The sequence below is a fragment of the Lycium barbarum genome, chromosome 4 (assembly GCF_019175385.1).
Source record: "Lycium barbarum isolate Lr01 chromosome 4, ASM1917538v2, whole genome shotgun sequence".
Classification (NCBI taxonomy): domain Eukaryota; kingdom Viridiplantae; phylum Streptophyta; class Magnoliopsida; order Solanales; family Solanaceae; genus Lycium; species Lycium barbarum.
This window is the reverse complement of record NC_083340.1, coordinates 4,976,674-4,997,831: the sequence shown is the minus strand read 5'-3', so window position 1 is coordinate 4,997,831 and position 21,158 is coordinate 4,976,674. Positions and strand designations below refer to the sequence as shown.

Genomic DNA, 21,158 nt, shown 5'->3' with positions numbered 1-21,158 from the left:
ACAGCACTGTTTGAAAAACAACAGCAAAAAAGAGCAGAAAAACAACAAAAAACAGCAAAAAACAACAACAAAAATGAGCAGAAAAACAGTAGAAAAGCAGCAAAAAACAGGAGAAAAATAGCGAAAAACAACAGCAAAAAAGAGCTGATCAAGATTGAAAGAATATCATGACATTTGAGCAATAAAGAGCAATCTCAATTGAGAGATACATAGAAAGCATATGACAATTATACTATATATGTGCATTATGCATGGATGGTATTATATTATACATAGCTCATAAAAAGTCTAAATAGTTACTTTCTGCACATTCCATTGGGGCTGTTCCCACAGTACATATTTTCTTTTTCCAAATGGCATCCTTCAATAGTGTGTAAAATGTATATATACATCTATAAATGAAAATAGAAAATTAGCTACTGGTACCTGTAATACTTGAGGATCTAAAGCTAGAGAAAGTTTTGAAGAACCAAAGATATGGAAGTTACAAGCATCAAAGAACCAAAAAGTGGCACTGCTGAGAAGCTGAAGCTTCTTGCAGCATTTTTTAGGACCTGTTGCTTATTTTTTTGGAGAAGTGAGTACTGATTTGCTGCAACATATCTACGAACGTTTTGTTAATTTTTGAAGAGAAAAAAGGATATTGCTAATTTGACTGGACAAACTAGAAAAAATAGACTACTATATACAACTTGAATGTAAAATTAATTGCAAAAACACACTATGGAAAGGTGTTGGTATCTTCTAAATAACTCTGAATCCTCTCAAATACTATCCCAACAATTGCGAGACCCTACAGAAACTCAAAGCCATCCTACTGTTGAGCTCAAAATCACCCTTACAGAGCTACGTGCTAGAACTTCCGTCAAAGTAAGCAACCCTTTTGGTCTAGTGGTAAGAGCACAACTTGTGATGTGCACGTTACATATTTGAATTATACAGCTGTCAAAAGTTTGGTTTTTAAGTTGATAAGGGTAGAAGGGGGTTCTTTATCTACCAAGTTTTGAATCGTGCGCCACAAAGATTTCTCGGTAATTGAAAAGAAAAACATTTGTCAAAGTAAGCATGCAACTTTTGTTCAGTTACTTTTGACCTTAACACCCCAAAGCCATTTCTTGTTCAACTATGCCTCATTTCCAAGTCTATTTCAACTTCAAGTAACACATTTTTAAGAGCCTTTCTTTAAAGGGTATTTAACAACTTTTACTTGTATTTACTATCATAACAGTTGAGACACTACTTCAAAGTAAATAACCAGGTTACTGAAGCTGGTAAACCAGCAGAAAAATAGCAGCAAACTGTTTGAAACCAGCAACCAAAAAAAAAAAAAAGCAAAAAAACAGCAAAGCAACAGAATAACCAGGTTATTGAAGCTGGTAAACCAGCAGAAAAACAGTTGCAAACTGTTTTAAACCAGCAACCCAAAAAAAAAAAAATAGCAATACACAATGAAAGCAATGCAAAGATAAAATTGAACAATAGACAATGAAAGCTAAATAGGCTTACATACCAGCTTCATCCTAACGTCCTCATGAGGTCAAAAATTACCAATATCTTCGACCTCATGAGGACAAATAGGAAAAGAAACTCATCAAATAGTCCTTAATCACACAAGTTGGCCATAAAATTCTATTTTTTTTGCCATGGTTGATTAGGTCATCATTATAAGAGAGCATATTCTAAAGTAAAAAAATAAGAAGAATCACAAGAACAGAAAAAACTGCTAAACCCACATATAAATACCAAAATCCTGGTTATCTAGGCATCAAACTTTAAGCAATGAGGGACAAACTAAGAAACCCACATGGATATTCTGGGGAAAAGAGAAAATAACTAAATAAAAACAAAAAAAAACTTACACTGGAGATGGGGCGTCAGTGTCTGGGAGGGGTGTGGTGGGTAGGGGTGTGGTGGGGGTGGAGTGTCGGCGGCGGCGGCGTAGGGGGATCTGGTGGGGGTGGGAGTTTTAATTTAATTAGCTTTTGGTTGGTGGAAATGGATTGCAATCCGATTGAAGAATTTGGGGGAGTATATGAACTGTTACACGTTTATTATTTCGACCGCGTGCGGTCGAAATATGCTTTTTTTTTAATTAGTTATTTTATTTATATAATTTAATTTTTAAAAATGTTTTTTCTGATTTATTATTTGTATAAAAATAAGTTTCGACCTCATGAGGTCGAAATCCAAAAAAAAAAATTAAAAAAAAGAAAATTCTGAAAATTTCGACCTTATGTGGTCGATTTTTTTTCCACCAAAAAGTGAGGTCGAAAATATGCGATCGAAAAAACCCGTTTTTTTAGTAGTGATAACACTATATTCTCATTTCCACCTCCAGCATTTGGATAATCAGTGACCCTATATAAATTTGGACTACTTGCAAATGATTTCACTGAGATTTCATCTAAGGACTTAGATTGACGTTTATCAGTAAAGTAGGTACTCTTCCTAAAATATGCATCTTTTTTAAGGTCTCCAACTGGAAAATAACCACTACCCATAGAAGGTTCTCGAACTCCTGGAGGACTATACACAACTCCTCCAAATTCAGCACTTGTTGCAAATCCCTTTAAACTTGTAAATATCTTTGCTGGCCAAAATCCAATTGGGGTGAACTGTGATCCTATTCCTAAATGAAACCACCAATTTCCACTTGGGATGTCCTATGTATGGTAAAAGAAAAAACTTTGGTCAGAAAAATAAAAAAGAAGGTCAAGTTTAACTAGAGGTGGATTAAAGATGTGAAGTTAATGGTTTCTAAAGCGACTTCAAGTTAATATATTTTATAATAAATAGACTTACAATTAATTATTTATAGATATTTAATGATTTTTTTGATACATATGCATGATATGGGCAAAAGCTACTGGTTCACGTGAACATGTAACTTATACAATTCAGTCATTCAAAAGGCAATTGCATGTCATTATACATAATAAGAATTTATTAGTAACCTAAAACAAATGGTCAGTAGCCGGCTATAACAGGTCAAAATACACACACACATATATATATAACTTAAATCTAGAAAGAATTTTAATATATCTTACGTTGGGATTAAAAACGCCTTCTTTATTGTTGGGGATGGATAAGACCCCCTCTATCCTTAAACTGAGAATGCAAAAAAACGTAGATTTATGCACATGTCCCTTTTTAAGGTGACCATCTAGATTTTGTCTCTATTATAAAAGTTGTCTAAATATAGCCCGTGAGATTGGAAAACCTTAAACTGTTGTATTGCGATATAATATCTTTATATTATTTGATATTATTTGGTAGCATATTTGTAGGGAGATAATTACCATATATTAGTTAGTTTCCTTGTTTCACTAATTACCATATATAGATCTTAGTTTCCTTGTTTCACTAGGGTTCAAGATTGTATCCTATATATATTCTCTCTTGGTTAATGAATGGAATAAGTCAAGATTGTATAGTTTCTACATGGTATCAGGCCACACGTTTTTTTTCTTCTCTTCATCGTAAATTTCCATGGCCGGTGACGCCGTACCTCCTCCACCACCACCCAAAATTGAGTCTAATTCTCCCTATTTTCTCGGTCCTCAAGACCGACCCGGGGACTATATCACGCCTACTCGTTTCAAGGGCGCATCAAATAACGCTGTGTCGGTTAGCACTTTACTTCTGATCAATGGAAGGCTATTACGAGTTTTTTTTGGTAATGCTACAATTCCCGAAAATTGCTTGAATGGTAAGTTTGATGTTGTTTCTTGGATTATTGACACTGGTGCTACTCATCATGTTACCGGTGAGAAATCTTGGTTGTTTGATGTCCATACTGTTGATTGTCCTATTGGTTTGCCTAATGGTGAAAATGTGCTTGCTTCTTTGGAAGGTTCTGTTCGACTGTCAGATAAAATCACCTCACATCATGTCCTTTATGTGCCTTATTTACGTTGCAACTTACTCTCCGTCCCCCAACTTACTGATAATTTACATACTATTGTCTTTTTTAATTCTTATATGTGTGCTATTCATGACCCACTGAAGGAGCTGATTGGAACGGGAGTTAGGAGGGACAGACTATACTATTTTAGTAAACCGGATGTGGTGCAACATGTGTCTACTGTAGTGGCAACGTCCGGATTGGAATTGTGGCATCGACGATTGGGGCATCCTTCCGAGAGAGTAGTTAAGTTGCTTCCTCATGTCAGTAGTGATAAGAGTAGTTTAGCAAAGGATTGTGAAGTGTGTTTACGTGCTAAGCATCCTAGAGACAAATTTCCTTTAAGTGATAATAATGCATCTAGAATATTTGAGAAAATACATTGTGATTTGTGGGGCCCATATCGCCATGTTTCTTCTTGTGGAGCTCGTTATTTTTTAACAATTGTTGATGATTTTTCCCGAGCTGTTTGGATTTACTTGTTGGTTGATAAAACAGAAGTGTTTCCGATGTTTATGACTTTTGTTGCTATGGTTGATCGACAATTTAATCAAACAATTAAAGTTGTACAAAGTGATAATGGTACAGAATTTAATTGTTTGATCGATTATTTTTCCGCCACTGGTATTTTATTTCAAACCTCTTGTGTGGGTACTTCGCAACAAAATGGGAGGGTAGAGAGGAAGCATAAACATGTGTTGAATGTTGCGAGGACTCTCAGATTTCAGGCCAATTTGCCTATTTTTTTCTGGGGTGAATGTGTTTTTGCTGCATCTCATCTCATAAATCGTACCCCCACACCCAAATTGGAAAATAAAACACCTTTTGAAATTTTATTCAATAAACTTCCTTCTTTTGATGCTATTCGTACTTTTGAGTGTTTGTGCTTTGCTCATAATAAAAAAACTCAGGGTGACAAATTTGCTAGTCGGAGCAGAAAGTGTTTGTTTGTGGGATATCCATTTGGTAGGAAGAGGTGGCGGTTGTTTGATCTTGATACGAAGGAATTTTTTGTCTCTCGTGATGTAAAGTTTGTGGAGGATGTGTTTCCTTTTGCTTGTCCGGAAGATGTTAATATTTTGTCTAGTTTTTTTTATGAGGGTGCTGAAATTGATCGTGATTTTATGGTGTACAGGGATGAATTAGGGGGCGAAGTTGATAGTTCGGAGGCTGCCGAGCAGCAGCCGCAAACCACTGCCCAACCAGCGCCTGCTGGCAGCCAGGCCGAGCTGCAGCCAGCGGCTACTGTCCAGCCCGCTGGGAACCCAGTGCCAGTTGGCAGCGAGGCTGAGCGGCTGCCAACAGCCACTGCACAGCCCGCTGGGAACCCAGCGCCCGCTGGCAGCGAGGGGGGGGGGGGGAGGCAGCAACACCATACCCCAGTCACGAATGTGGAAGGTGGCTTGGGGCGTGGTTTTCGGGAGAAATTTCCCTCTGTTGTGCTTCGTGATTATGTGACACACTCAGTTTTTGCTAATAGTCCGTCTCCTACAACTCCTGTTAACAATCAATCCTCAGGTACTCCCTATCCTTTGGCACACTATATTAATTGTGACAATTTTTCTGTAAATTATCGTAAGTTTCTTGCAGCTATTATTTAGGGTAAGGATCCTAAGACCTTCAAAGAAGCCATGAAACACGAAGGTTGGAGACATTCAATGAAAGAAGAGATACGTGCATTGGAAGACAATAGTACATAGACTTTGGAACATCTTCCTCCGAATAAGAAAGCACTTGGTAATCAGTGGGTGTACAAGACCCAGTTTTTGTCAAATGGAGATGTGGAACGGCTCAAATCGCGCTTGGTTGTGTTGGGAAATCATCAACAAGCGGGGATTGACTACAATGAAACTTTTGCTCCGGTCGCCAAGATGACTAGTGTTCGAGCCTTCCTAGCCATTGCAGCATCCAAAAATTGGGAACTTCACCAAATGGATGTTTATAATGCCTTTTTACATGGTGACCTTGATGAGGAGGTGTATATGAAGCTCCCTCCCGGGTTTGAAAGTCCAGATCCTACGTTGGTGTGTCGTTTGCGCAAATCGCTGTATGGGTTGAAACAGGCCCCTAGATGTTGGTTTGCAAAATTGGTGACTGCTTTGAAAGGGTACGGTTTCCTTCAATCTTATTCTGATTATTCTTTTTTTACATTTACTAGAGGGAATATTCAAATTAATATCTTGGTTTATGTTGATGATCTCTGGGAATGATTCCGCTGCACTTGCAACTTTCAAAGCCTATTTGAGTGATTGTTTCAAAATGAAAGACCTTGGGTCTCTCAAATATTTTTTGGGTATTGAAGTAGCTCGTAGTTCATCAGGGTTGTTTTTGTGTCAACGCAAGTATACTCTTGATATTATCTCTGAAGCAGGATTGTTAGGTGCAAAGCCAAGTGGGTTCCCTATTGAGCAAAATCATAAACTTGGCCTTGCAAACGGAGATTTGTTGTCGGATCCGGAGGTCTACCGTAGATTAGTCGGGCATTTGATTTATTTGGGGGTCACTCGACCGGACTTGGCATATTCTGTTCATATTTTGTCTCAATTCATGCAAGAACCCCGGATTGAACATTGGGAAGTGGCCTTACGAGTGGTCCGTTATTTGAAAGGCACACCAGGACAGGGTATTTTGTTACGTGCCGACAGTGAGTTGACTTTGCAGGGATGGTGTGATTCTGATTGGGCGGGTTGTCCGCTTACTCGTCGTTCGTTGACAGGTTGGCTAGTATTTCTAGGTCAATCTCCCATCTTTTGGAAGACAAAGAAGCAACACACAGTTTCTAGATCTTCTGCAGAGGCTGAATATAGGTCCATGGCTGCGGTCACTTGTGAGTTGAAGTGGCTGATAGGTCTGTTGTTGAGTTTAGGTATACAACATCCCAAGGCGATCAAATTGTTTTGTGATAGTCAGTCCGCTTTGCACATTGCAAAAAATCCGGTTTTCCATGAACGAACAAAGCACATTGAGGTAGATTGTCACTTTGTTCGTGATGCAATTAATGAAGGTTTGATTTCTCCGTCACACGTTTCAAATCTTCAAAATTGGCAGACATTTTTATCAAATCTCTCGGCAAAACTCAGTTTGACTTCTTGCTTTCCAAGTTGGGCATTTTTGATTCCCATGCTCCAACTTGAGGGGGGGGGGGGGGGGTATTGCGATATAATATCTTTATTTGATTTGATATTATTTGGTAGCATATTTGTAGGGAGATAATTACCATATATTAGTTAGTTTTCTTGTTCCACTAGGATCTTAGTTTCTTTGTTTCACTAGGGTTCAAGATTGTATCCTATATATATTCTCTCTTGGTGAATGAATGGAATAAGTCAAGATTGTATAGTTTCTACATGTTGTCAAATATTATAAAGTTTAGATCATGGTCTAACGTTTACTCATAAGATTTTCAGTATGTTCAAAAGGAACCATAGTCTAAAAAGTCCATTAATTGTAAGAGAAATATGAAGATGGTTATTACAATCGGCGGAAACTTTTATGTAAAAAATCCTGATAGGACCGTTACCTCCTTTAATAGATTTTATGCAACGCGAATTCAAGTTAGTTGGGGCCTCAAAACAGATAGCAGACACCGAATCGGGGAAAAAGGCATTGGACTAGGTTAAGCTAGAAAAAAAGAAGTGAATTTAGAAGTATTAGAAGATGCATAATACTTACCCGAGCAATTTCCATTGGTAAATCATAAATAGGTCCACCGTAGGAAGATCCTGGCAGTTGCCCATCTAAAGGTATTGCAGTGTTTATATGTACAAAACCAGGACATTGAGTATTATAACAAGCTAATTTTCCAGCCTGTGATCATAGGAAAAGAAGAAAAAAGTTTCAGAATATTAATACATCGACTTTCGAGCAAATCGTAACATAATTAGTTTTAATACGAAAGAAGTTAAAGGCACTACCTTAAAATATGTGTATAGTCGTGTATGAGTGTCTCCATAAAGAGGTGGACTCACCTAATTCAATCGGAAAAAATAAAGTTATAAGGTAATTGATGAACTCAACACAGTCACTGCTTATTAAAAGTTTCACACTTATATCCAAAAGCATAACTGCTTAATTTATAATATCAGTTTCAACATTGAAAAATGCTTTTTAGCACTTAAAGCTGATTAGCATTTAAAATCAGCTAATCCAAACAGCCTCTTAGTATTATTTCCAATTACTCGAGTTGAAGACCGCGAATCAATTGCGCCCCGCTGCTGATATAGTCTAAATACATCCAAGTTGATTAGTGTTGTAAAACTTATAAATTAATGCTAATGAAGAGCAAAATAATAATTAATTTACTATTCATCCAACTTGCATGCTGTCAATCCCATTATGAACCTTTATACGACCTCCGCTATGTTCATGCCCACTAAGATGTTGAGGATTATGCAAGCTTATAATTGCTCCTACTCCTGCCATTTTGATTCTTAGATTATATGGGATTAGCACAGTTGCAAACTGAAAGAAGCAAAATCATAACATTAGATAGCTATGGTGGCTAATTACAAAACAATGTCTTATTAGGAACTTAATAGCGATACAAAAATTATAAAGAATTAACTTAAATAGATGCTCACCCAACCGCTTATACAATAAATAGACGGCGGATATATAATAATGTGTAATCCATGTATAATGTCTATAACCGTGTATAATTTATGTATACCAGCTGGAAAAAGTACATAGTGAATCTGGTCGGTTATTGTATAAAGACCCTTTCAAAAATTGAAACCATTAGCCGGAGGTGATTCGAAGATTATCTTTCAGAGTTAGTATAATCTTATTATGTAAAATTTTAAATTATTTTATACGCATGCATAGTTCAAGTAAGAAAATAATGAGTTCAGTGGAACACCGAGAACTTGCCGTAAATTGGCCTCTGCTAGCGGGATGTCTTTACTTCTACACTCCAAGTGTCAATGGAAGAATTTTATATCCTCAAAAATCAAATATGTATACATTATCCAAGACGAAGTTTGCCAACAAAAAGAAAACTGTACCTTGATAGAGCAGGGGAGATAATTTTTTTTTTCCAAGAAAATTTTAAAATTTAGTGTTTCCTAGCTAGAATATGTAAATACCTTGTAGCCTCCTCCGGAACCATTAGGATGTTTGGTTCCATTTGAAACATTGAACTCTATACCCTGCATAGAAATAATAACCACATTGTGAGGAAAATATGTAAAAGAGTTTGAATTTTTGAAATTCAAAAGAGTTGTTGAAATTTTTGCAGCAAACTCACATCACCATCAGGAGAATCATCTGCGTCTCTTATTTGTGATTCAAGTCTTCGTCCTATTAGATCTTCTTTAGTAATTTTTCTAATAGGAACTGTTCCAGTAGGACAACCTCCGTCTTCTAACCCTATGTTAAAAGGCCTATTCATTTTTGAAGAAGCATCGTCTCTTTGTAAATTGAAAAATGTAGGTTTCATCTGCATACAAAAAGTTAAGATTTATCAGTAGCTATATATGGACAATAACTTGTTTCAAATTTTGATTAGAAAAATCGAAATGTATAGATGTACCTGGGGATGAAAATTATGATTCTTCAATAGAGGATGTCGAATGCAGGTTGTTTGTAAAAGTCAACACAATCGTATAGTTCTCCGTATTTGCCCTTCTAGTCAAATATCAATCAGTCTTTGAATTTGTACATGTAAACGCATATCTCCCCTCTCCCTGCCCCCTTGTTGCAAGTCTTAGAGGTAATAACAAACTAATAGTAATTAAATTGCAGTGTCACGAGTTTCAATCTCAATAATCTTTTTGCTAGTTGCATCATAAAAAAAAAAAAGTTAGATAATTATTTGCTCGTAACTTTTATTTTTGCTTGACAATTATAAGGAGATTGGGAGTGTAACTTAAATCTGCATAAGACAATAAGAGATTGTACCTTAATAGTCTTGATGCTGGCTTATTAATAAGCTTTAATTGCTTCTCTAACTCTAAGTCCTCTGCTTCTGACAACCTCTGTTCTCCTTCAACTTCATTATGGTTCAAAAATAGAGAAATTGCAAGCAAAATCTGTATGATGGCTCTCAGATGCAATGACATTTTTCTACATATCCAAGAAATATCTAACTAATTATTCTTTAATTTTTACAATTTATTTCAAGCAAATATACCATAGGTTATCAGCAAGTTAATACAAAACAACAAAGTTGTGTCACATGAATTACCTGATTTATTGAGACTCTGAACACAAATCTATATATAATATAAAACTAGGCATAGACAAGGTGATGTGACACCTTTCTATGACCACTATCCCTATTTATCTTTTATCTCATTTTTTGACTTTTTATCCCTTTTATTTGAATTTATAAAAATTAATATTACCAACTGCAGAATATGCATGCCAATAAAAAAGTACGTACTTAATGCAAACATGGCTGTTACGGTTGCAACTCCTATACTCCCAAAAGAAAAATGTTTGGGAGAAGGCAGAGCATCAAGGGCTTGGAAGACAAAGAGGCATTTTCTATGGTTCCTTAATGCAATTAAATACCGACATTCAACATATGGTTCCTTTTCTAGACATTGAAGATAAATCACATTGTGCTTTGTCCAATAGTCTCTCATACGGGAAGCATACAATGGTTTACTTGGACGACAAAACTGAATTTTGTAGCCATGGCTGGAAGGAAAACAAGAAAATTGAGGTTGTAAGTTTTCAATTTGTGTGGTTTTGCCACGGACATTATCCCTGTTTCTTGAGTTTAAACTAATTTAGAATGATTCAAATGTACTGAAATATTTCAGATTTGGTAATTGCTAATCTTACGAGAGTTTTATGTGACATTTCATTTGTGAAGGTACGATCATTTCTTTCTTTCCATGTATTAATATTATTTTGCTGTACATACTTAATGTAACATAGTAGCAACTGGTAAGAAGTTCTCATTCTTATTATTGAGTACTAACAATGTCAACTTTATAAACTACCTCAATTTTTGTACTCAAAATTTATCTTCAGTAGCAATATATGAAACCGTGGAAGGACCAATAATTCAATTATTGAACCTCCGCTTTGGTGTGAAAAATTGTAAAATTTCACCTTAAGTTTTATTTTATTTTTGTTTTTACTATCTCAATTAACCATTCAAATACTATTTTTGGTATTACTTCTATAACAGTCCTGGACTAACACTAATTTTTCTGCTTAAATTTTTTGTGGGAGTAGAGGCTATCAGAAAATGCTAATTAGGGTCAAATTAATCAAGCCTGTCAAAGCGCTTCTATGAAAGGTAATGTGACACTTCTCTGATCGACCATGAAACACAATTATTATTATTATTATTTTGGATTTTCCCAATCTTTTTCTTATACGTGTGTGTGTGTGTGAAATATCAAAAAAGAAAATCAAGAGTCACGCATATAACTCTCTTAATTGTGTTAAATGTGTTGTGTCAAAAAAGTTTGATTTTTTTTTATCTCTCTTAATTATGCTGAAATTCTAACAATTTGGGGACCTTTTAATATTCTAAAAACTTCTCATTCTAATGTCAACCTTTTCGATATCTATTTTGTTGTTTCAAAAACGTGTAGATTATTGTCACTGGGAGAGAAAGAGAGGAACAATGCCACACGTCTGTTAACGGATACTTTTGCATGCTCACATTGGGATATTTTTAACCCAAAAATAATTTACTCGATAATTTGTAGAAAATTAAGTGAATTAAAATCAGTTTATTTCATTCCTTTTTACCCCTTAAGTATTAATTATACGTTATACATTCTCTGTATATATCAATCAAACTAGAGAATAAACACAAGGAATTGCAGTTATCTTTTTTGCAGTTCTTGCCTAGTTCATTTGATTACCCTGCAGTTCTTGCCTAGTTCATTTGATTACCCTGTTTCACGTGCCTCTCCTTCTCACTTAGTAGCTAACTTCCTTTTGTCGTTCGTTTTTTAAAAATAATTTTTCATTCTTATTTTTTTTTCTTGATCGTTAATTATTTTATTTCTTCTTTGATGATTCTGATATGATAGTTTAAAATTTAAGTTGATGAACGGAAGAAAACGAGAAAGTAAAAAGTGATGAAAATAGAGAACTAAGTTATTGGATCAAAGAGTAAAAATACACATTAGTTTGTATGGATTTAGAATAATAATTTTCTCATAAATGTAACTTTCTCTTTCCTTTTCTCCTTTTATAGCCTTTGTTACTCATAGAATTTCGTTTTAAGCTCTTATGACTCTCATCAAGGTCATCCCCTTCTGATCATGTCGTATATATGTTTATTCATGTCGTATGTTTATGGTAGAAGCTTTCAAAAGTAATTGACATTTTTTTAATTGCGCAAAATTAAAATAAATTGGTAGTGAAGTATGAAAGCTAGAAAATTGTTTTCTTTTATTTTGGCTTCTTTTAAATTTTAAACAAAAATAAAATTATGAAAGTACTCAAATTTGACTCCATAACAAAACTAAAAAATAAAAAACTAACTACTTATATACATATAAAATCTAATCACTCCGATATGCAGAGGTCATTCTTCTTAAAATTCATTTCTTTCTTTACATTCTTAAGGAAAAAAGGTTTTAGCTTCACCTATAGTAATAATACAAAAAATTAAAATAAGATAAGAACATATAACGAAGTGTTAATCTAATGCATTTGAAGTTGAAGAACAAAAAAATATTTCAAATATTCAAATTTAAAAATAGTTGTAATACTTTAGTATTGGAAAAGAAAAAATTGTAACCTAATGAGGTTTTTTTACCGCGCGAAGCGCGGACAAATTTACTAGTTACAAGAAGAACAAAAAAATATTTCAAATTTAAAAATAGTTGTAATACTTTAGTATTGTAAAAAAAAAAAAATTGTAACCTAATGAGGTTTTTTTACTGCGTGAAGCGCGGACAAGTTTACTAGTTGCAAGATGAACAAAAAAACTCGAAACTAATAAGGGATTTTATATTAACCAAAACAAGATTAACTCGTGTTAATGCTACAAGTCACATATTTGACCTTGGGGTTTTTTATCTAATGCATTAGTATAAGTGATTGGATTACATCTAATGAATTAAATTTCACCAATAAATACATATTTTGGTCATAAAGGGAATACTTTTGACGACTGTTTATTTATATAGCGATGTTTTTGCAAACTGATTCTCCATCTTTCCATTGTTCCATCACCAAGTTTTCCTACTAAGTTATGTAAGACATATTATCATCATAAATGAAAGATTATCTTCAAAGTAAAATTAGTCAAACAAAGAAAGGTGTACTTTCACTTTAGTTAGAACAAATTAAATTTTCTTGCCAAGGAAGATAGAAAAACTTAAATAACTTTTTAGATACTTATTTTCATATTAGAGAGAATTTGAGTTGGTCCACTGATTTTTACTATTTGTTGGTTTTAACTACTCTTGACTGATGTTAGAAGTGATGACCCAATTTGAGTCCATGGTGCCACTGGCTAAGTCATCCATATGTAAACGATTTTAGTACGACCGCAAATTTATCTACTTTTAATCAATCAATCCAAAAAGTTCAAATTTCAATAGATTTTACTCGTGAATGCTACAAGTTTAAAAAACATTGAGTACTCAAAAGGTACTAAAACACATACGCTACATATGTTCACCTGGTCCTCCATATAACACTATATTCCCATTAAAACCCGCATAGTTTGGATAATCAGTAACCCTATATAAATTTGGACTACTTGCAAGTAATCTCACTGAAATTTCATCTAAGGACTTAGCTAAACCCTTATCAGTAAAGTAGGTACTCTTCCTACAATATGCATCTCTATTAAGGTCTCCAACTGGAAAATAGCCACTGCCCATAGAAGGTTCTGGAACTCCTGGAGGACTATACACAACTCCTCCAAATTCAGCACTTGTTGCAAATCCCTTTAACCTGGTAAATATCTTTGCTGGCCAAAATCCAACTCCTGTATAGTTTGGTCCTATATAAAACCACCAATTTCCATTTGAAGCATCCTATATATTGTAAAAGAGAAAACAGTCAGATAGATAACACGAAAGGAATAAAAAAAATGTTAAGTTTTATCGGGGCGGCTCCAAAATTTGAAGTTTATGGATTCTTACAACGACTTCAAGTTAATATACAATAATAATTTTGGGTTCACAATCAAATATTTTTGATTTGTTTTGTAATTAGCCGCCATAGCCAGTGGTGTTCACGGTTTGGTTAAAAATCAATCCAAACCGAAATCCTAACCAAACCGATTAAATAAACCAATATTTATTTGGGTTGGGTTTGATTTGGTTTTAAATTTTTGAAAACCGATTATACTTGGTTTGGTTTTGATTTTACTAAAAGCAAACCGAAGAAAAAACTTAACCAAACTGACAAAATTTATACATAATTTTTATAATATATATACACACACGCACACACAAAGTATAGTAATTTTTATAAATACGTTTAAATAATTTATAAACTTTTTAAGCAGAATTTTATTTATCTCTAATCATTTTTTTGCAAGGATTGCCCTTCTTTTGGGGTGGTCTTTAAATTTTGCCCCTCATATTTGTGTTCTTTAAGTTTTGCCCTTCACTTGGATACCTGAGGTTCTGGGTTTGAACCCCCGCTCAGGCATAAAATAAAATAAAAAATTCGCAAGGCAGGGCTGGGGGGAGTGTATGCCGGATCCGGCATACAATCCTTAAGGAAAAACTAAAGTTATGCCGGAGGGGGCAGACTTTACCTTGAGACATTTTTATTTTTTTTTACTTTTCAAGACAAACTTTTAATTATGTCTTAAGGAAAAGTTCCGCCTTATGGGGCATACTTTTAGTTATGCCTTAACTAATAGTGTGCCCCATAAAATATAACTAAAAGTATGCCCCATAAGGCGGAACTTTTCCTTAAGGCATAACTAAAAGTTTGCCTTAAGGAAAAATTCTGTCTTACGAGGCATACTTTTGGTTATGCCTTAATTAAAAGTCTGCCCCATAAGGCATAGTTCCTTAAGGAAAAGTTTTGCCCCATAAGGCATAACTAAACTATGCCTTGAGGAAAAGTTATGTCCCCTCTGGCATAACTTTAGTTTTTCCTTAAGGACTTTATGCCGGATCCGGCATACAATCCTTAAGGAAAAACTAAAGTTATGCCGGAGGGGGCAGACTTTGCCTTGAGACATATATATATATTTTTATTTTTATTTTTACTTTTCAAGGCAAACTTTTAATTATGCCTTAAGGAAAAGTTCCGCCTTATGGATCATACTTTTAGTTATGCCTTAACTAAAAGTGTGCCCCATTAAATATAACTAAAAGTATGCCCCATAAGGCGGAACTTTTCCTTAAGGCATAACTAAAAGTTTGCCTTAAGGAAAAGTTCTGCCTTATGAGGCATACTTTTGGTTATGCCTTAATTAAAAGTCTGCCCCATAAGGCATAGTTCCTTAAGGAAAAGTTTTGCCCCATAAGGCATAACTAAACTATGCCTTAAGGAAAAGTTATGCCCCTCCGGCATAATTTTAGTTTTTCCTTAAGGACTTTATGTGGGATCCGGCATACACTCCCTCCAGCCCTGCCTTGCGAAATTATTTTTTTATTTTATGCCTGAGCGGGGGTTCGAACCCAGAACCTCAGGTATCTAAGCTAAGGGCAAAACTTAAAGACCACTAACATGAGGGGCAAAATTTAAAGACCGCAAATATGAGGGGCAAAATTTAAAGACCACCCCAAAAGAAGGGCAATTCTGCGAGTTGCCCATCTCTAATAGGCTAATGAACTTTATACCTTAAGCCCACTTTTAAAAAGAAATCCATAAATTCAAACTTATTTATTCAAAGAAACAACTATGAGATTTACCTAGATTCATTTTTTGTATTTCTTTTAAACTTTATTCACTTAATTAAAATCATAAATAATAAAAGGTAATAACGAACTATAAGTTGGAAAATGGTAGAAAATTATCTCCTAATTGTTGGAAAAAAACATGAAAGAGTGAACTAGCGTTAGTTTTCTTAAAAATCGACCCAAATCGAACCAAACCAACTACAACCAAACCGATGAATGTGTGTTATATTTGGTTTGGTTTGGTTTTAATAATCTAAAAAACCGATTAGATTAGTTTGGTTTTAATTTTAACCTAAAACCGATGCAAACCGACCCATGAACACCCCTAACCATAACTATCTAATTTGTTTTATGCGATATATATTCAAGTTAGTCGGGGCCTCAAAACAGATAGCAGACACCGAGTCGGGAAAAAAAGGCATTGGACTAGGTTAAGTTAGAAAAAAAAGAAGTGAACTTAGAAGATGCACATGACTTACCCGAGCAATTTCCATTGGTATATCATAAATAGGTCCACCATAGGAAGAGCCTGGAAGTTTCCCATCTAAAGGTATTGCAGTGTTTACATGTACAAAACCAGGGCACCGAGTATTATAACAACCTAGTTTTCCAGCCTGTGATCACAAAAAAAAAAAAAAAAAAAAAGATGAAAAAAATTATTCTGAATGTTAATAAATCGACTTTCAAGCAAATCGTAGCATAATTAGTTTTAATTTTAAAGAAGTTATGGGCACTACCTTAAAATATGTGTATGATCGTGTATGAGTGTCTCCATAGACAGGTGGACTCACCTAATTCAACCGGAAGAAAAATAAAGTTATTAGGTAATTGATAACTTAAACAATTAAGATGGGATTTAACAGTCTGATTAGCATATATATAGGCCGATTTAGAGTCGATGGATACAGGACCGGATGCACTTTATGGGAAGCAATGTTGCGGTATATATTTGTGATGAACTTGTTCGTCACAAATACTCTTTCACAAATTTGTATTTCTCTTGCAGTGAGTATTATTTCGACTTAATTCGAATAAGTTGAGTTGAACACCGCGAATGCAATTGCACCCGTTGGTGATATAGTCTAAATTGATTAACGTTGTAAAACTTATAGATTAATGCTATGAAGAGCAAAATAAAAATTAACTTACTGTCCAGCCAACTTGTATGCTATCAATCCCCTTTTGAACCTTTATACGACCTCCACTATGTTCATGCCCACTAAGATGTTGAGGATTATGCAAGCTTATAATTGCTCCTACTCCTGCCATTTTGATTCTTAGCTTATATGGGATTTGCACACTTGCAAACTGACAGAAGCAAAATCATAACATTAGCTAGTTATGGTGGCTAATTACAAAACAATGTAATATTAGGAACTTAATAGCGATATAAATTTATCAAAGAATTAACTTAAATAGATGTCCATCCAACCGCTTATATTATAAATAGCCGGCGGATATATAATATATGTGTAATTCATGTATAATGTCTATAGCCGTGTATAATTTATGTATACCAGCTAGAAAAAGTACACAGTAAATCTGGTTGGCTGTTGTATAAAGATCCTTTCGGAAATTGAAGGCCAATAGACCGTTAGACAGAGTTGATTCGAGGAATTTCTTTCAGAGTGAGTATAATCTTATTATGTATAATTTTAAATTCTATTATATAAATACAGAGTTCAAGTGAGAAAATATGAATTCAGTGGAACAGACATAACTCGTCCTAAATCCGCCTCTGCGAATGGGATGTCAAAGATATCTCGATTCATTTCTATGAATTTCTCCAAGTGTCAATGGAAGGATTTTATATCGTCAAAACTTGCATACGTTATCCAAGATAAATTTTGCCAATGAAAAGAAAACTATACCTTGATATAACAGGGGAAATAATTGGTTTTTTAAAATTTAATGTTTCCTAGCTAGAATATGTACAAACCTTGTAGCCTCCTCCGAAACCCTTAGGATGTTTGGTTCCATCTGAAACATTGGACTCTATACCCTGCATAGAAATAACAACTACATTATAAAGAAAAATATATAAAAGAGTTTGAATTTCAGGGTTGTTGAAATTTTTGCAGCAAACTCACATCACCATCAGGAGAATCATCTACGTCTCTTATTTGTGATGCAAGTCTTCGTCGTATTAGATCTTCTTTAGTAATTCTTCTAATAGGAACTGTTCCAGGAGGACAACCTCCACCTTCTAACTCTATGTTAAAAGGCCTATTCATTTTTGAAGAAATGTCATCTCTTCGTAAATTGAAAAATGTAGGTTTCATCTGTATACAAAAAAGTTAAGTTTTACCGGTTGCTATATATGCACAATAATTTGTTTCAAAATTTGATTTCAAAAATCAGAATACATAGATGTACCTCGGGATGAAAATTATGATTCTTCAATAGAGGATGATCGAATGCAGGTTGTTTGTAAAAGTCAACACAATCATATATTTCTACGTATTTACCCTGCTGGTCAAATAGCAATTAGTCTTTGAATTTGTACATATAAACACATATCTCCCCTCTCCCTGCCCCCTTGTTGCAGGTTTTAGAGGTAACAACAAACTAATTATTAGATCCAATAAGACATCTCAATAGTTAAAAAGTTATCTTTCAAATGGCAGTGTCACGAGTTTGAATCTCAATATTCTTTTTGCGAATTACATCTTACAAATAAGTTAGATATATATTTGATCGTCATTTTAATTTTTGCGTGACAAGAATAATAAGGAGATATAGAGTATAACTTAAATCTATATAAGATCATAAGAGATTGTACCTTAATAGTCTTGATTGCTGGCTTATTAAGAAGTTTTAGTTGCTTCTCTAACTCTAAATCTTCTGCTTTAGACAACCTCTGTTCTCCTTCAACTTCATAATGGTTCAAAAATAGTGAAATTGTAACCAAAATCTGCATGATGACTCTCAGATGCAATGACATTTTCTACAGATACAAGCATGTGATTAACTAATTATTGTTTAAATTTTACAATTTATTTCAAGAAAATATACAATAGGTTATCAGCAAGTGATACAAAATATAACAAAGTTGTGTCACATGAATTACCTGCTTTGTTTTCATTCTGAACACAAATTACAGGGATGAAGTAAAAACTCCAAACTAATAAGGGATTTTATAATGACCGATTGACTGGTTTTAATGCTACCCGTCACATATCTGACCTTGGATCTTTTATTTAATGCATTTGCATAAGTTATTGGATTACATCTAATGAGGAAAGAAAGATTAATTTCACCAATTAATACATATTTTGGTCATAAAGGGAACTGACACTTTTGACTATTGTTGATTTATATAGCGATGTTTTTTAAAACTAATTCGCCACCTTTCCATTTCTACATCACCAAGTTTTTCTAGTAAGTGATGTAAGACATATTACAATAAATGAAAAGATTATCTTCAAAGTAATATTAGTCAAACAAAGAAGGTGTACGTTCACTCTAGTTAGAACAAATTAAATTTTCTTGCTAAGGAAGATCAAAAAACTTAAATAACTTTTTAGATCCAAATGTGCAATGTAAAATACTTATTTTCATGTTAGAGACAAATTTGAATTGGTCCACTGATTTTTATTGTTTGTTGGTTTTAACTACTTTTGACGGAGCGACGACCCAATTTGAGTCCATGATACCATGGCTAAGTCAAATCCATAGGCAAACGATTTTAGAACGACACAAATTTATCAACTACTTTTAATCAATCAATCCAAAAAATAACATTGAGTACTCAAAATAGTAAAACATGTGCTATATAAGTTCACGTGGCCCTCCATATAACACTATATTTCCAGATACAACCCCAGAGCTTGGATCATCAGTCACCCTATACAAACTCGAACTGGTTGCAAATAATTTCACTGTGATTTTATCTAAAGACTTAGTTTGATTTTTTTATTTTTTTTTTTGTTAAACATTGTCTCCATTGATCATTTCTGTGCAAAAAGTTACAGTATTGAGTTCGATATCCCAAACTTTGTACATGATCATTGAGATGAGACTAAGCTACTAAGCCTTAACCAAAACATAATAGAAAGCAGACTAATCAAGGGGGATCATACACTATTTGGGAAGGTTTTGCTTGTTTGATCCTAAATGATGGAAGGTTCCATCTGTCCGTATTAATCAAGCCCTTGATGTTGTTAGGAAGATTAGCAAAAAAGTTGAACACTTGGATTTCATCAAGTCTATGGCTCAGGTTAGCCAATCTGTCTGCCGGTTGATTGGCTTCCCTAAAGCAATGGTTGATTGTAAATTCATGTTCTTCAACTAAACTCTAAATGTCAGCTATGCAGTTAGTTATTCTCCAAGGTACTTTCCAATCCCTTCTTACACATTTAATTTTTAGAAGGGAGTCTATTTCACCCCAGACTGATCTTAGTTTGATTTTTATTTATTAAGAAGGTTACTATTCCTATAATATGCATCTTTTTTAAGGTCTCCAATTGAAAAATAGCTATTGCCCATAGAAGGTTCTGGAACTTCTAGAGGACTGTACACAAGTATTCCATATTTAGCACTTGTTGCAAATCTCTTTAAACTTGTAAGTATCTATGCTGGCCAAACCTAACGCCTGTATGGTTCGATCCTATATAAAATCACCAATTTCCATTTGAAATGTCATATATATGGTCAAAGAGAAACAGTTGGATAAATAACAAGAAAGAAGAGAAAAAGGTTAAGTTCTATCGGAGGATCCAAAATTTGAAGTTTATGGATTCCTACAGCGACTTCAAGTTAATATACAATAGTTATTTTTGGGTTCACAGTCATATACTGAAAGATATTTAGTAGATCTCTTGATATAGAATATGGGCAAACTCTAATGGTTCACGTGAGCCCATAACTTACACAATCTTGTGATTAAAAAAAAAAAAAACAATTACATGTCATTCTACATAATAAAGATTTATTAGTAACCTAGAATAAATGGTAATTTATCGGCTATAATTGACTTGTACAAACGACACCTCAAAGTCTTGCATCCAGAACTCAATACTCTATTTTGGGAAGAATTTATTTTCACTCATTGTGGAAAATGATTATATTCCACTTATTGTGAAAACTGATTAGATTATCAAGTTTCTACTTGAGGCCATGAATATTGTGTTGTCGGATTCACCTTTTTATGTTTTATTTCAATTCCGCAAATATTATTGGGGAACTGATACTCCAAGATCAGTCTGGTGTGTAATGAACCTACTTAATTGCAACCTTTTACTAAGTTGAGGAAAAGCTAGTGAGCAACTTTCGATGAAAGCGATCAACTTGTTAGGAGTTCCTCTTATTAGTCAGATAGATTTGGAACCATATATATTACGGAAAGGGCCAAAATTACTCCTAAACTTTGAAAATAGTTCATTCATACTCTGCGTTATACTTTAGGGCCAATTATATCCTTACCGTTACACTATGGGGTCAATTATACCCTTATG

The 21,158-nt window shown here is 34.2% G+C and overlaps 1 protein-coding gene across 2 annotated transcripts; it reads right to left on the bottom strand.

Moving 5' to 3' along the window:
- Positions 1-2,140: 2,140 nt before the first annotated feature.
- LOC132638101 (protein neprosin-like) lies at positions 2,141-20,935 on the bottom strand. 2 transcript variants are annotated; one of them, XM_060355085.1, is made up of 9 exons: positions 18,773-20,935; positions 18,485-18,649; positions 18,079-18,171; positions 17,793-17,984; positions 17,642-17,704; positions 16,852-17,010; positions 16,440-16,493; positions 16,182-16,316; positions 2,141-2,663 (listed from the first exon to the last, which is right to left on the bottom strand). In XM_060355085.1, exons 1-9 carry the CDS (start codon positions 18,785-18,787, stop codon positions 2,232-2,234), a joined length of 1,308 nt encoding a protein of 435 aa, XP_060211068.1. In that variant the 5' UTR covers positions 18,788-20,935; the 3' UTR covers positions 2,141-2,231. The 2 variants fall into 2 exon arrangements, with proteins under 2 accessions (XP_060211068.1, XP_060211067.1); XM_060355084.1 differs by lacking the exon at positions 2,141-2,663 and adding an exon at positions 13,406-13,872.
- Positions 20,936-21,158: the final 223 nt, after the last annotated feature.

What these genes read in the sequence shown, in the direction of transcription:
- LOC132638101 (XM_060355085.1), bottom strand. An exon ending in GTTTCGGAGGAGGCTACAAG is followed by an intron (nt 17,011 to 17,641) that starts GTTTGTACATAT and finishes TGCTTCTGTCAG; the next exon opens with TTTGCAAGTGTGCAAATCCC. An exon ending in TACCAATGGAAATTGCTCGG is followed by an intron (nt 2,664 to 16,181) that starts GTAAGTCATGTG and finishes TACCATACATAG; the next exon opens with GACATCCCAAGTGGAAATTG.